The sequence below is a fragment of the Mobula hypostoma genome, chromosome X1 (assembly GCF_963921235.1).
Source record: "Mobula hypostoma chromosome X1, sMobHyp1.1, whole genome shotgun sequence".
NCBI classification, from domain to species: domain Eukaryota; kingdom Metazoa; phylum Chordata; class Chondrichthyes; order Myliobatiformes; family Myliobatidae; genus Mobula; species Mobula hypostoma.
Window position 1 is genome coordinate 57,047,368 of NC_086128.1, and position 15,046 is coordinate 57,062,413.

At 42.9% G+C, this 15,046-nt stretch overlaps 1 protein-coding gene across 5 annotated transcripts in view; it reads left to right on the forward strand.

Moving 5' to 3' along the window:
- LOC134340414 (protein AF-10-like) overlaps nt 1-15,046 on the forward strand; it is a 325,409-nt gene that overhangs the window by 302,361 nt on the left and 8,002 nt on the right. For 2 of the 5 annotated variants that reach the window (XM_063037617.1, XM_063037618.1), the window contains 2 exons: nt 4,885-4,993; nt 11,114-11,314. In XM_063037617.1, the coding sequence (XP_062893687.1) occupies nt 4,885-4,993; nt 11,114-11,314 (310 nt within the window). Of the gene's footprint in view, nt 1-4,884; nt 4,994-11,113; nt 11,315-15,046 lie in introns of those variants that run through there. The other 3 variants (XM_063037619.1, XM_063037621.1, XM_063037620.1) reach the window with 2 other exon arrangements.

A 15,046-nucleotide genomic window follows, 5' to 3' on the forward strand; every position in this document is an offset into this window, starting at 1 on the left:
CCTTCTGTAATTTATTATTGAACCAGCTTCCATCACCTGTTAACACAATTGGGCTGCACAAACAATGTGTTTTTCAGGTTCCATGTTTCCTCAGTGGGTGGGAGTCCACTCAGTCCATTGACTCTATTCTAGCTCACAGAGCAATCTTCCTCACTCCATCAGTGTTCCTTGGGATCTTTTACTTTTACTCAAGAGTTTTAACTCCAGAAGATCATAGGGTGCCACAGTAGCGTAGCAGTTAGCGCAACTTTATTACAGCTCAGGGCATTCCAGAGTTCAGAGTTCTGCAAGGAGTTTGTACATTCTCCTTGTCAGCATTTAGGTTTCCCCCAGATGCTCCGGTTTCCTCCCACAGTCCAAAGACATACTGGTTAGTAGGTTAATTAGTCACTGTACATTGTCCCGTACTTAGTCTAGTGTGACACAGGTGGGTTCTTGGGCATTGCAGCTTGTTGGGCTGGAAGGGGTTGTTCCATGCTGTATCTGTAAATAAAAATAAGATAGTATCTCTCCTGAGGACAACATCAGAGTATCAGAGTACCTACAATATCTTTTGTTTCCATTTTGTGAACTTCAAGATTCAGAGTATTTGGATGTGATGTGTCCAGTTTGCACCTAACAAGCCAATGAGAGAAGGTACTTATGTCAAGGTGCTGCAGTAGCCACTGTCCACCACCAGATGATCACAGCGAGCGCTATTGCAACCAGAGCTCCCCCTAATGGCAATGGATGGACTCGTCCTCCAAATTCCCACAGAACCATCAATCTGTATGATGTACATTTTTGTTCCCTAACTCACTCCCTCACCTGACTTCAAGCTGCATGCAATTCAATGCTTGTTTGACTTGTTTGTTTCCAGCACGGTAGCGTAGCGGCTAGCAATACACTTGACAGTGCCAGTGATCACAGTTCAGTTTCTGCCGCTCTCTGTAAGGAGTTTGTATATTCTATCTGTGACCGAGTGAATTTCCTCTGAGTGCTCTGGTTTCCTGTCACATTCCAAAGATGTACAGGTTAGTAAGGGTAAGTAAGTTCTGGACATACTATGTTGGCACTGGAAGCATGGCAACACTTGCGGGTTGTCCCCAGCACATCCTCAGACTGTGTTAGCCGTTGACACAAACAATACATTTCACTGTATGGTTGGATGTATATGTGACAAATAAAGCTAATCTATAAAATCTTCTACTTCACGACGTATTGAGCCTCTGGGATGACCTACATTCTTTCCACCAGTCTTGCCTCTTCATTGGGTTATGATAGATCCCGATGTCCATATTTAATAAAAACACTTGTGTGACCCAGGAAGTCTGTAACCTGTTCCAGAATATACTCAGAAATCTCTGTGCTTCTCAACTTTTGGTCTCTTGGACAGCACCAATGCTAAAATTGTGGCATCAATTAATGATCTAAAGTCACATGTTCCTTGAAATGTACAGTGAAATGCATCATTTGTATCAACTACCAACACAGTCTGAGATGTTCCGAGGGCAACTGCAAGTGTGGCCATGCTTGCGGCGCCAACAGAGCATGTCTACAACTTCGGAATATGGGAGGAATCCGGAACACCTGGAGAAAAATGGGGAAAACGTATAAAACTCCTTACAGACGGCAGCAGGAATTGAACCCCGATCACCTATGATGTAAAGTGTTGCACTAACCGCTCCAGTACCATGTCTGCCATCTAAGATCTGATATATCCTCCCTAATGTTCTCCCAGCAGCCTCCCTGTCCCTTATATGCCCCTTAAAACTAATATCTCCGACCGAACTCATAGACCACATGTTCAAATATTCCCTTAGTGGTTTGATCTCAAATTGGGTTTACTAAAGTTGATGTGATATTTCACTGCATTAAAGATAGTTATACATAGAACATAGATTAGTGCAGCACAGGAACAGGTCCTTTGGCCCATAATGTTCTACAAACATATTAAATTAGTAATCAAATTGCTAGCTAAACTAATCTGTCCTGCCTACACAATGTCCATATCCTTCCATTTTCCTCACATTCCTGTGCCTATCTAAATGCCTCTTAAAAGCCTCTAATGTTTCTGCCTCTAACATCACACCAGGCAACACATTCCAGGCACCCACCGCTCTCTATGTTAAAAAAAACCCTCACATCTCCTTTGAAATTACCCTCTCCCACCTTAAATACATATCTTCTGGACATTTCAACCCTAGGAAAAAAATTATTGTTTGTCTACTCTATCTGTGCATCTCATAATCTTATAAACATTTTATCAGATCTCCCCTTGGCCTCCGCCACTCTACAGAAAACAACCCAAGCTTGTCCAACCTATCATTATAGCCCACGCCCTCTAATCCTGGTAAACCTCTTCTGCACCCTCTCCAAAGCCTTGACATTCTTCCTGTAATGGGGTGAACAGACGTGACTAGATGCAATACTCCAGATGTGGCCTAACATGAGTTTTATAAAGCTGCAACATAATTTCCTGGGTTTTGAACTCAGTACCTTGACTAATAAAGGCAAGCACGCCATATGCCTTCTTAACCACCCTATCAGCCTGTGTAGCTGCCTTCAGGGAGCTAAGAACTCGGACCCCAAGATTCCTCTGCTCATGAACGCTATTACGTGAAAGATTGTTGTACAAGAAAGGTTAGTGTGTTAAGCTGTAGAGTCACAACATACTGTTCATCCAAAGTTGTTACTTAGAATGTATCTGACAAATAATATAGTTTCTCAAAAGGCTAAGTTCGCTCTTTGAAGCATTACTTACATTGGTTAATACAGAAAGTGACTGAATTATTAAGGACCCCTATTGAATAGCCACCTGAATAAAAGATTTGGCAAAATTTTACAGCATTTTTAGCAATCTCAGGATATCCTAAAGCATTTTAAATCTATTGAAGTGTAATTAATGTTTTACATAGAAACACAGCAACAAGTTTGCACACACAAATAAGTGAGTATGCCCAGGTAGTGTAAAGTGGTGATGTTGGTAAAGGGGGTAATGTTGACCAGTGTGCTGTGAAGAACATTTAACATTGAGCTCAGAGGGCAGATGTAGCCATTGTCTCAACCAAACCTTGCCACCCCCAGCTTTTCAGGAGATGGAATTTTCCATGGTTGCTCCAGTTTCCTCCCACAGTCCACAGTCTCACAGTCTCACAGTCCAAAAGTGTACCGGATAGTCAATATAGTCAATTGTTCTGTGATTGGGTTAGGGTTAAATCTGGGTTGTTGGCGTGGGGGGGGGGTGGTGTTGCTGGGCAGCACGGCTCAAAGGCCAGAAGGGCATATTCCATGCTGTATCTCAAAAAATAAAAATTAATGCAAAGAACCGCGAGGTGATGCACTTTGGGGAGACAACCCAGGGTAGGACTTACACAATGAACGTAGAGCACTGAGGAGTATGGTAGAACAAAGGGATCTGGGAATACAGGTCCATAATTCCTTGGAAGAGCCAACTCGAAAGATAGATAGGGTCGTAAGGAGAGCTTTTGGCACATTGCCCTTCATAAATCAGGGCTTTGAGTACAGGAATTGGAATGTTATGTTGAAGCTGTATTAGATGTTGTTGAGGCCTAATTTGGAGTATTGTGTGCAGTTCTGGTCATTACCTACAGGAAAGATATCAATAAGCTTGAAAGAGTAGAGAGAAAATGTACAAAGATATTGCCAAGAGTTGAGGACCTGAGTTATAGGGAAAGGTTGAATAGGTTCAGATTTTATTCCCTGGAATGTAGGAGAGTGAGGGGAGATTTGATAGAAGTATATACATTTTTTTAGGGCCTTTCTTCCCCTCAGATTGAGTGAGACCAGAGCTAGAGATTATGGTGAAAGGTGAAATATTTAAGGGGAACCTGAGCAGAAGCCTCTTCACTCAGAGGCTGGTCTGAGTGTAGAATGATCTGCCAGCAGAAGTGTGGATGTGGGTTTCATGCAACATGTAAGAGAAATTTAGATAGGTACATGGATGAGAGAGGTATGGGGGGCTATGGTCTGGACTAGATGGACTAAAAGGCCTGTTTCTGTGCTGTAGTGCTGTAGTGCTGTATGACTCTATGACACTCGGTGCTGCATTGGAGTGGCACCCTGGATTATTTGATCATGCAAGCTTCCTTTATTAATATTTAATTATTCCACTTATTTTAGTCTTGGGCATTTTATTCTTTCTGGAAGATGAGTGTCAAGGGCTAGCACAGCATCTACTGCCCAGCCCTTAGGAAGTTGCCGACTTGAACCACGGCTGTCCTTCAGGTGGAGGTACACAGTGCTGTTGGCCAGGGAGATCCAGGAGTTAGTCTATGTTTGTACTGGTGCTTATAGGAGAGAAATGGTGGTGGGGTAAGAGGTTTAGGACAGGTGAGGGGGTTGAGAGTTGTTCTCTCTGAAGTTAGTGGGCCAAACCAGTGGGAAAAGCTACAGGCAGATTATAGACTGGGTTGGAGTTTCAGGTCCTCACACTGGGTGTTGTGGCAACACCCTCATCCTGTTATTAGACTGATATGCATACTTAGCATACTGAGCCGGGAAACATGCCCAGTCCAGCACTGCACCCCTCATACATAAACAAGGTTACTAACATGGCTGCAGCCAAGGACAGACAGGCAGTCTTGTATAAAATAAGTATAGGGGAACTCATTCATTTCTCTCCCTCTCCCTATCTCTCTCTTTCTTTCTGTCTGTCTCTCTCTGCAAAAACTGTTCCTTTCTCACTCTCCTCGTAGTACCATGTCTGTGCTAACCCCTCTCAGTCTCCAGGCGTTTTCACTCCTCTTACCCCTTCTCCATGTAACATCTGCCCCGGCTTTTGAGGAATGCTCTCTGACCCTCTCCCAGGGTGGAAGTGCATCTTTATATAAACAGTTGCTTCTCTCCAAATGACTCAGCCTTGTCTTGTCTGCCCTTGTACAGCAGTGTCTCCGGATTGGGCCAGATACCTGACCAGCAAAGACAGTTCCTGTACCAGCACCAGCAGCAGCAGCAGCTACAGCAGCTGCTAACCTCCCAGCAGTTGACTCCGGTAAGGTTTGCTGATTTCTCCATCATGGTTTCAAGGAATGCATGGACTGTTCTCTAAATGGGAAGAAATTTCAGAAATCAGAGGTGCAAAGGGACTTAGGAGTCTTCATTCAGGATTTCCTAAAGGTTAACTTGCAAGTTGAGTCAGCGGTGAAAGAGGCAAATGCAATATTAGTATTCATTTCGAGAGGCCTAGAATATAAAAGCAAGATGTAATGCTGAGGTTTAAAAAGCGAATGGTTAGACCACACGGAGTACTGTGAGCAATTTTATGCCCCTTACCTAAGAAAGGATGTGCTGATATTGGAGAGTGTCCAGAGAAGTTCCACGAGAATGATTCTGGGAATTAAAGGGTTAACGTATGAGGAGTGTTTGATGGCTCTGGGCCTGTACTCACTGGAGATTAGAAGAATGGGAGGGAGGTGCAAAATCTCATTGCAACCTATTGAATACTGAAAGGTCTAGAGAGAGTGGATATGGAGAGGATGTTTCCTGTGGTGGGAGAGTCTAGGATCGGAGATTACAGCTTCAGAATAAAGGGACGTCTCTTTAGAACAGAGATGAGAAGAAATTTCTCTGGCCAGCGGGTGGTGAATCTGTGGAATCATTGCCACGGATGTCTGTGGAGGTCAAGTCAATGAGGATATTGAGAGGTTCTTGATTAGTCAGGGCATTAAAGATTATGGGGAGGAAGCAGGAGAATAAGGTTGAGAGGGATAATAAATCAGCCATGATGGAATGGTGGAGCAGTCTCAACAGTCTGACTGGTGTAATGCTGCTCCTATAAATCTTATGGTCTAAATCCCACTCAAGCTAGACCACAGGATGCCTGAATGATGGACTGTGGCGCAGTCGAGGCTGGGGTTTCAGAGTGAGTGGTGGGTGTTATGTTTAGTAACTTCAAAACGTTAAACTAATTCAAAGGAAGACATGGTAGTCCAAAATGTGGGTCTAACTTCGAGTTACTTTAAACGAGGCGTGCACGTATCACATGGTAATGTGATTTATGTATTTATACATACAACCGGCAATGAATTATTTAATGAAGAATGCTTAATCAACCAATATATAAACAAGATTACTGAAATATTAAATACACAACAGTCCTCCCTGCTTAACTATAAACTCCAACTCTATATAGATGCATTTCAACTACATGCACAGTATACTATATAATACAACTAATGTACAGACATCCACTGCATAGTGTATTTTAAATTGTCCTATTCAGGCCTAAAGATCTGCTGTGGAGAATTTCTTACTCTTGTGGAATAACGTTTTTCCTGACAAGTGGGATCACTCTGCTTGGCAGGTGTGACTTGTGGCCTTGAAGACAATCTGAGGTTCTGGGGCCTCCTCCATGGCGGTTGTGGGAGTTGACTCTGAGACAGCAGGAAGTGGTTCTGACACTGGCAGCCACCTTTCTTCTTCTTTTTCCTCCTTCTAGTTTGTGCATCTTGATGTTGAGAAGGTGCATTCCATTCACTGCACTGGAGTATTCTCTTATTAATCCTTCTATTGTTCCCTTTAAGATCTGATCTCTCCTCTTAGTTTCCACATTCACAACATCATCTGACGAATCCTCTGTTTTTGTATCTCCATTGACTCCTTTCTTTTTTGCGTTCCATTCATTCAGCTGGGCTTTGGTCTTTGCATCTACTTTTACAAGCAGCATTTTGTCTTCCACTTGAAGTTTATCCAGTAACCTTAATGCAAGCAGAGTAGATTCTGGTTCTTTATACTCACAAAAGCTGAATGCTTGCAATTTTCCTGAAGCTCCTTGAGCTCTCTTCCAGCTTAAAACCAAGCCATGTTTCGTAAATAACTGCCTGATTAACATATTGGAAGCTTTCTCAGATAAGTTGCCTACAAAAACTGTTGTAGTGGGATCACTGCTTTCGTCACTTTCATGATTCCTCTGGGCAGCATGATCGTTCCTTGGCCCAATATGCTTTCCAACCAGAGGCAGAGAGGTTGGCACCAACACCTGTTTGTCTTCTGTTGGGGAATGGGTCATGGTGACAGTTGTGGCATCTTCCAGTACCTTTCTTAATTCACTTTCAGTTGGCTTCATTGCAGGTGAGTGGCATGCAAATAGTGGGTGGATCCCCAATCAAGTTGTTGTCTCAGCCAATCATGACCACACAATGCTGGTCCTCCTGTTTTTACCACATACGAGCTCAATGTGGTTTTTTGGGTGTTGTATTTCACTGTCACAAATATCATTCCCATATGAGCTATCTTTTCTGCAGTATAAGTTCTGAGTTGGATATCTTCAGGCTTCAGTTTAGTATCTTTGAAATGCTGTTCAAATTCATTTTGTTCTACAAGCAGCTGAGACAGTTTTCAATTCCATTTTAGCTATTTTTGCCGTTCACTTCTGGCATAAGCCATATTGCTTGTCTGTTACTGATGTTCACTCGCTAAATCTCAAGGCTACCCACTCCTGTGTCACTGCCATCATTATCAGATTTTTCGTCAACAGCATGCAGATTAGTGCTCTTTTTGAAACTGCAACTTGACCTCTTAGCTATTTCTCTTCCCTGAGCACTCTATATTTTTGTCCGCTCGATATGCTGTTTGTATGTGATCTACTTTGTTGCATTTTCTGCAAGTTTCACCTTTAAACCTGAATTTGTTTGGTGTATGTGAGCCCCTGCTACAATGGTAACACAATTTGAGTGGCCAAGCTGTTTTCTGTTTAGACATTGCAATTTTGTTCAAGCTCACTTTCATTCCTAATTGCAACTCAATTGCGCCTCTGTCTGTAGTTTCCATTGAAACAGTGATTTCAACTGTTCTTTTAAATTTGAGCTGTGCTTCAGTTCGGAGCCATTTTTGAATGCTTTCTCGTAAAATTCCACGAACTAAATAATTTCTCAGTGCATCATTAAGCCCATTACCGAACTGACAATGCTCAGACAATCACTTCAGTTCAGCCATGAATGCTGAAACGGACTCCCCTTTCTTTTTATTCTGCTTATGAAACCTAAGACGCTCTGCAATCAACGTTGACTGTGGTTCTAAATGTTCCTGCATTACTTTGACAATATCAGCAAAGCGTATTTCTGCTGGTTTGGTTAGAACAGTCAAATTTCAAAGCAAACTGTATGCCTTTAAACCAAATACACTGAGCAAAATTGGCACTTGTTCCTCATTGGCTATTTCATTTGCTTCAAGATATTGTTCAATCCATTCAGTATATAAAATCCAGTTATCTATTGTGTAATCAAACACATCAATATTTACAATGTAGCTAGCAATTACTGCTGTTTTCTTATGATTATTATCACCCAGTACTCACTCTTTATGAAAATGTGACTTCTTCTGTTTACTGTTATTTTTAAACTCGATTGTGTCTTTCCTTCCGAAGAACATGTGCTGCATTGTTTTTTTTAAACTTGACCGTCTCTACATGAAATGTGAGTCTAACATTGAGTTTATTTTAAACAAGGGGTGCACGTATTGAATGGTAGCGTGATGACATGGAATGAATTATTAAAGCAAATAAAGAATGCTTAATCAATAACTTATTTACAAAATTACTCAAATATTACTGAAATATTAAATACACAATGGTGGGGGGATTCGGGGCGGCTAAAGTTTTATTCACGATATATTTTATTCGGGAAACTTTATTCTGAATTTAACCATGCAATATGGTTGGAAAGAGAACACAGTTTTCATTCATTAGACCATTAGACATTGGAGTAGAATTAGGTCATTCAGCCCATTCCCTCCTGGCTGATTTATTATCCCTCTCAACCCATTTTCCTGCCTTCTCCCTGTAACCTTTTATGACCTTACTAATCAAGAACCTATCAACCTCCACTTTAAATATACCCAGTGACAGTCTCCACAGTCATCTATGGCAATGAATTCCACAGATTCAACACCCTGTGGCTGAAGAAATTTTTGCTCATCTCTGTTCTAAACCTTAAGAATCAGAATTAGGTTTATTATCACTATCTTATATGTTGTGAAATTTGTTGTTTTAAAGCAGTAGAACAAAGTTGCAATATGTTCACTGAATTGAGGACTGAGATATCAGTGAAGGACCTTTGGCAACTTGACCAAAGAGGTGGGGCAGCATCTATGGAAAGGAATAACAGTCGATGTTTTGGGTCGAGGCCCTTCATCAGGACTGGAAAGGAAAGGGGAAGAAGCCAGAATAAGAAGGTGGGGGGTGGAGAAGGAGTGCAAGCTGGGAGGTGATAGGTGAAGCCAGCTGAGGGGGAAGATGTATAGGTGGGGGAGGAGGGATGAAGTGAGAAGCTGGGAGATAATAGGAGAGGAGAGCAGACTATGGGAGAAAGAGGAGGAGGCGGGGCACCAGAAGGAGTTGATAAGCAGGTGAGAAAAAGAGAAGGGGTAAGAGGAGAGACCAAATGGGGAATAGAAAAAGAGAGAAAGATGAGGGGGTGGGGGAAATTACCAAAAGTTAGATAAATCAATGTTTTAAGTACTGTTCTGAAAGAATTAAGGGATTAAAGATCTAAAGATTACCTATTTGTTACATGTACATCAAAACATACGTTTGTTTTGTGTCATTTGCATCAAATCAATTCAGTGAGGGTTGTTTGGGCAGCCTATAAGTGTCGCCATGTTTCTGGCACCGACATAGCGTGCCCACAACTTAATAACACTGATCTGTACATCTTAGGATGTGGGAGGAAACCGGAGCACCCAGAGGAAACCCATGCATTCAGGGGGAGAACATACAAACTTCTTACAGACATCAGTGGGAATTGACAGATCTTACAGCTGGTGTTGATAAAATGTTACGTTCAGTTATATGCTACCATGAGGGAAAAGTTTTGACATGGAACTACACAACAGTTAAACAGATGGGAATCAAAGGTAGGAAGGGGATGGGACGCATACAGTTCCCAGAACCCACGCTCAGTCCCAACAATAGATCCTGCTGGCATGGAGTTTGTATGTTCTTTACATGACCACAGGGATGTTCCAGGTTCCTCCACATCTCAAAGATGGACTGGTTGGTTGGCTCCTGTACAATGCCCTGAACATCACTAAGTGGTAGAAAGAATTGGGGGGGGTGTCAAATCAGAGGGAATACATTGTAGGGCTACGGGAGAGATATGGAGGGCTTTGGTCCAGGTGTAGGTCAGTGGGACTGGGCATAATAATAGTTCATCATGAATAGATGGGCTGAATGACCTGTTTTTGTGTTGTAGTGCTCTATGACTCTACAGGGAAAAAGTAGAGGGGAATTGGCACTGACAGGAGTATTCTGCTGGGAGCTATCATTTGACCTGATGGGTAAATGGCATCAGAGTAGATAAGTAAAGCAGGAGAAGGTTGGAGAAGGAGGGGTCAGCCCATGAAGATGTACACTCAGTGGCCACTTTATTAAGTACCTTTTGTACCTCAAAGCTTTTGAACTTTGAGTGTGTGTTCGTGGTCTTCTGCTGCTGTAGCCCATCCATTTCAAGGCTTGACATGTTGTACGTTCAGAGATGTTCTTCTGCACACCACTGTTATAACATGTAGTTATTTGAGTTACTGTCACCTTCCTGTCAGCTTGAACCAGTCTGGCCATTCTCCTCTGACCTCTCTCATTAACAAGGCATTTTCATCAACAGAACTGCCACTCACTGGATTTTTTTTTATACCATTCTCTGTAAACTCTAGAGACTGTTGTGCGTGAAAATCCTGGGAGATCTCCAGTTTCTGAGATACTCAAACCACCCTGTCTAACAGTCAATCACTTAGATCACATTTTTCCCCATTCTGATGTTTGGTCTGAATAACAATTGAGTCTCTTGACCATGTCTGCATGCTTTTATGCATAGAGTTGTTGCCACATGATTGGCTGATTAGGTACTTGCATTAACGAGGTGTAATTATGATGTTTAAATTGGAGGTGCAGGACAAATAGTCTGTGCAGGTCAGGAGTGAAAGGGGATGTGAATTGGATGTGGGGATAGCAGAGAGTGGTGAATGGGGTGAGCGGTCCAACGTAGATGAGGTCCTCAACAGCAGGTAGACTGAGATAGGGACTAAGAAAACACTAGGAGATGGGCTGGTGTTGCTCAGACCTCGGCGCTTTGGAAGTGACTTTATGGCATTGACATTGTAATCTTGTTCTCTGAGCCAGGACCAACAAGCCTTGGTGTATCAGATGATGCAACAACAACAGCAGCAGCAGAGGCAGCGGGACCTCCAGCGGCTGCAGATGTCCGGAGCATCACAACTCCCCATCAATAACCTGGCTCAAGCATCACCATCCCTACCTGTCCACTCGGACCCAGACTCTTTCATTTCCCTTCACACCGACAACAGCGCACAGAAAGCTCAGGTAGGCTTCAGACTTCCGCACTTACCTTGCAAACAAGCAATGAGGAAGTAGAGGCATCAGGACACCATGTAACCCTCATTCAGCCACTGGTTAAAGAATAGATTTATTTGTCATACGTACGGCGAAAATACAGTGGAATGCATTGCCTGTGTCAACAACCAACACAGTCCGAGTATGTGCTCAGGGTAGCCTGGAAGTGTCACCATGTTTCCAGCGCCAACATAGCGTGCCTACAATGTACTAATCCTAATTAGTACATAATCACTAAGCTACCATGCTGCCTTGTGACTTAAGTTAAAAATTAAGATTGTGACTTAACTTTTTCCCAAGCACTATGCCTGAAGTGATGGCATATCGAATGAATCTTGTCATATCCCACTGTTTCTCCATCTTTGTCCTGTGTGTGTGTGTGTGTGTGTGTCTGTCTGTCTCTCTCTCTCTTGCTCTCTCCCCCTCCCTCTCCCCTCCCTCACTCTCTCTCACATCTCATTTTTCTTCACATTTCAGTCCTGCAAATCTGGTCCAGTATTTTGACACCATGTTCCCCTGCATTATCAGTTCAAGTATCCTATGAAGTTCTGTAAGAATTCTCTATTTTTTTATTGAGATAACATGACTTTCTTGTAAACTTTGTCAGGTATAGGACCAATCTGTTAACCTTTCCATACTAGGCTGTCACTCTGTTTCAAGAATGAATCTGGTGAATGCTGGTTGCCCTTCCTCAGTGGGATGTAGATTCTTCCTTAGAGAGGGAGAAAGACTTGCACATGATTTTCCATCAATAGCGTGTATGAACCTGTGCTGTTTGACTCTACAACTCTTATGTAGAACATTGATGTCAATGTTTCTAACTTCCGGTGATCTCTTCTCCTTTCCCCTTCTCCCCCTACTCTTTTTTTTCCCCATTCTGGTTCCTTTTCCTCACCTGCCGATCACCTCCCTCTGGTGCCCCTTCTCCTTCCTTTTCTCCCGTGGCCCACTCTCCTCTCCTATCAGATTCCTTCTTTCAGTCCTTTACCTCTTCCTGGTCTCACCTATCACCTGCCAGCTTGTACTCCTTCCACTCCCCTCCTCCCACCTTCTTATTCCAGGCTTCTGCCCCCTTCCTTTCTAGTTCTGATGAAGGGTCTCAGCTGTTTATTCTTCTCCATAGATGCTGCCTGACCTGCTGAGTTCATTGAGCACTTTGTGGGTGTTGGTGTGGATTTACAGCATCTGCAGAATCTCTTGTGTTTATGATTTTCCATGTGCTGTCTGGTCTCAATGTGCAGCTTTATAATCAGAATGAGCCATCTTTATTCTTGCACTCATATTCTTTTGCATTAAAGGTGAAAATACACTTGTCTTCTTGTTTGTTTGCTGAACCTTGTTTTCCCAATTTCTATCAAAGTTCAAGGTAAATGTATTATCAAAGTACATATATGTCACCATATACAACCCTGAGGTTCATATTTGGGGCGGCATGTAGTGTAGTGGTTAGTATAATGCTTTCTTGCTGTCTGTAAGGAGTTTGTATGCTCTCCCCGTGACTGCATGGGTTTCCTCAGGGTGCTCCGGTTTCCTCCCACAGTCCAAAGACGTACCGGTTGGTAGATGAATTGGTCATTGTAAATTGTCCTGTGATTAGACTAGGGTTAAATCAGGGATTACTGGGCAGTCTGGCTCAAAGGGCTAGAAAAGCCTATTCCGCACTGTATCTCAATAAATAAATAAATAGATTTTCTTGTGGGCATTCAAAATATCCTGCATTTGCAGTGTTTTGGCCCTTTTACTTCATTAATTATCCCCCTCAACATCTTTGCATTCTTTCCACAGCCACCCTATTTGTATCATAAGACCATAAGACAAAGATGCAAAATTATCCCATTCAGCTCATCAAGACCACTCTGCCATTCGATCCTGGCTTATTTATTATTCCTCTCAACCCCAGTCTCCTGCCTTCTCCCCATAACCTTTGATGCCTTTACTAATCGGAACCAATGTCTTGGCCTCCACAGCTGTCAATGGCAATGAATTCCACAGTTTCACCACCTCTGGCTGAAGAAGTTCCTCTTCATTTCTGTTCTAAAAAGACATCCTTCTATTCTGAGGCTGTGCCATCTGGTCCTAGTCTTAGGGATAGACGTTAAAAGTTGAACCAACCAGTAATGTGTACGTCCCGTGAATGAGTGAATTACAATAATACAGGTTTCCCCTGCCATCCGAAGGTAGAGCGTTCCTATGAAACGGTTCGTAAGCCGGAATGTCGTAAAGCAAAGAAGCAATTACCAACTTTTTTATATGAGAAAAATTTGTGAGTGTTTGCAGACCCAAAAAATAACCTACCAAATCATGCCAAATAACACATAAAACCTAAAATAATAGTAACATATAGTAAAAGCAGGAATGATATGATAAATACACAGCCTATATAAAGTAGAAATACTTCCTACGATCATTGCCGCACTGTTCTCCATAGCGAAAATCTTGCGCAAGTACTCTCAGCAGAAACACGGCGCAAGCGCTCTCCAGTAACCTTTAAGTTATGAAGCTGCCAAATCATATCAAATAACGCATAAAAATACATAGCCTATATAAAGTAGAAATAATGTATGTACAGTGTAGTATCACTTACCGGAATTGGGACAGCGCCGAGCACACTGATGATGGTGTGTTAGGCTGAGTCGTCGGAGGTTGGGGTGGTACAGTGGTCCCCAACCTCCAGGCCTCCGACTGATACCAATCCGCGAAGCATGCAACAGTAACCATGACGCACCCAGCACATCTTTAAGAAAAAAGCCGAAATAAACAAGCTAATTAATTAGCTGCCGCCCAGCACGTAAATGTCGGCCCAGCTCAGAGGCGACGCAATCGGCAATCGCCTCTGATCTGGGCTGACATTAACATGCTGGGCGGCACCTAATTAAATAGCTTGTTTATTTCGGCTTTTCTTCTTAAAGATGTGCTGGGTGCATCCCGGCCACCACTGCATTCTCCGCGGCAATGTATCGGTCTGCAGCCCGGGGGTTGGGGTGGTGAGACAGTGGGGTGTCATCCCATCGTCGTCTGTTTCCATCAGGGCAGGCAGGTCATCTTCTTCTATGTCTGCCTGCCTCGATGTCGAAGGTCGAGGTTCGTCGTCTGCTGTGGCTGATGTGGAAGGCTTGAAAAATGACAGTATGCTTGACTGCTTAGCCTCGCGCATTTTTCTATCATACAGTTCTTTGTAAGCACTTAAACCATCTTGCAAATATGCCCTAAACTGACGTATCCTTTCAAAATTAAAGTCGCACTTTTCTGCAATCATTGTTGTCAATTGCAGCGAAAATCTCACGCAGTTGCTTCACGTTCAGTTCCTGGACGACTTCACTTTCAGTCCATTCGCTACTGCATTTGGTTTCGATTGTTATCCTTTCCTCTTCCAATTGCATCAGCTCTTCATCTATCAGTTCTTGGTCATGGGATGCCAAAACCTCTTCTACATCATCATCTTCAACTTCCACAAGCCAAACTCACTTTGTCCTTACTTCGTTCACCACAATCAAAACGCTTAATTATGTCTAGTTTTACGCTAAGTGTAACACCCTTACGAGCTCTTTCAGGCTTTTCCGATACCTTAGAACTCATCTTGCTAACGGCTGCTCATAGGCATGTGTTAAACCAATGCCGGCTAGAATGCAGTTCCGGGGGAGGAGCTTGGCTGCTCAGGGCATGCGCTGCCTTTTATCGCGTGCTGCTTTTTTTGCGCGCTGC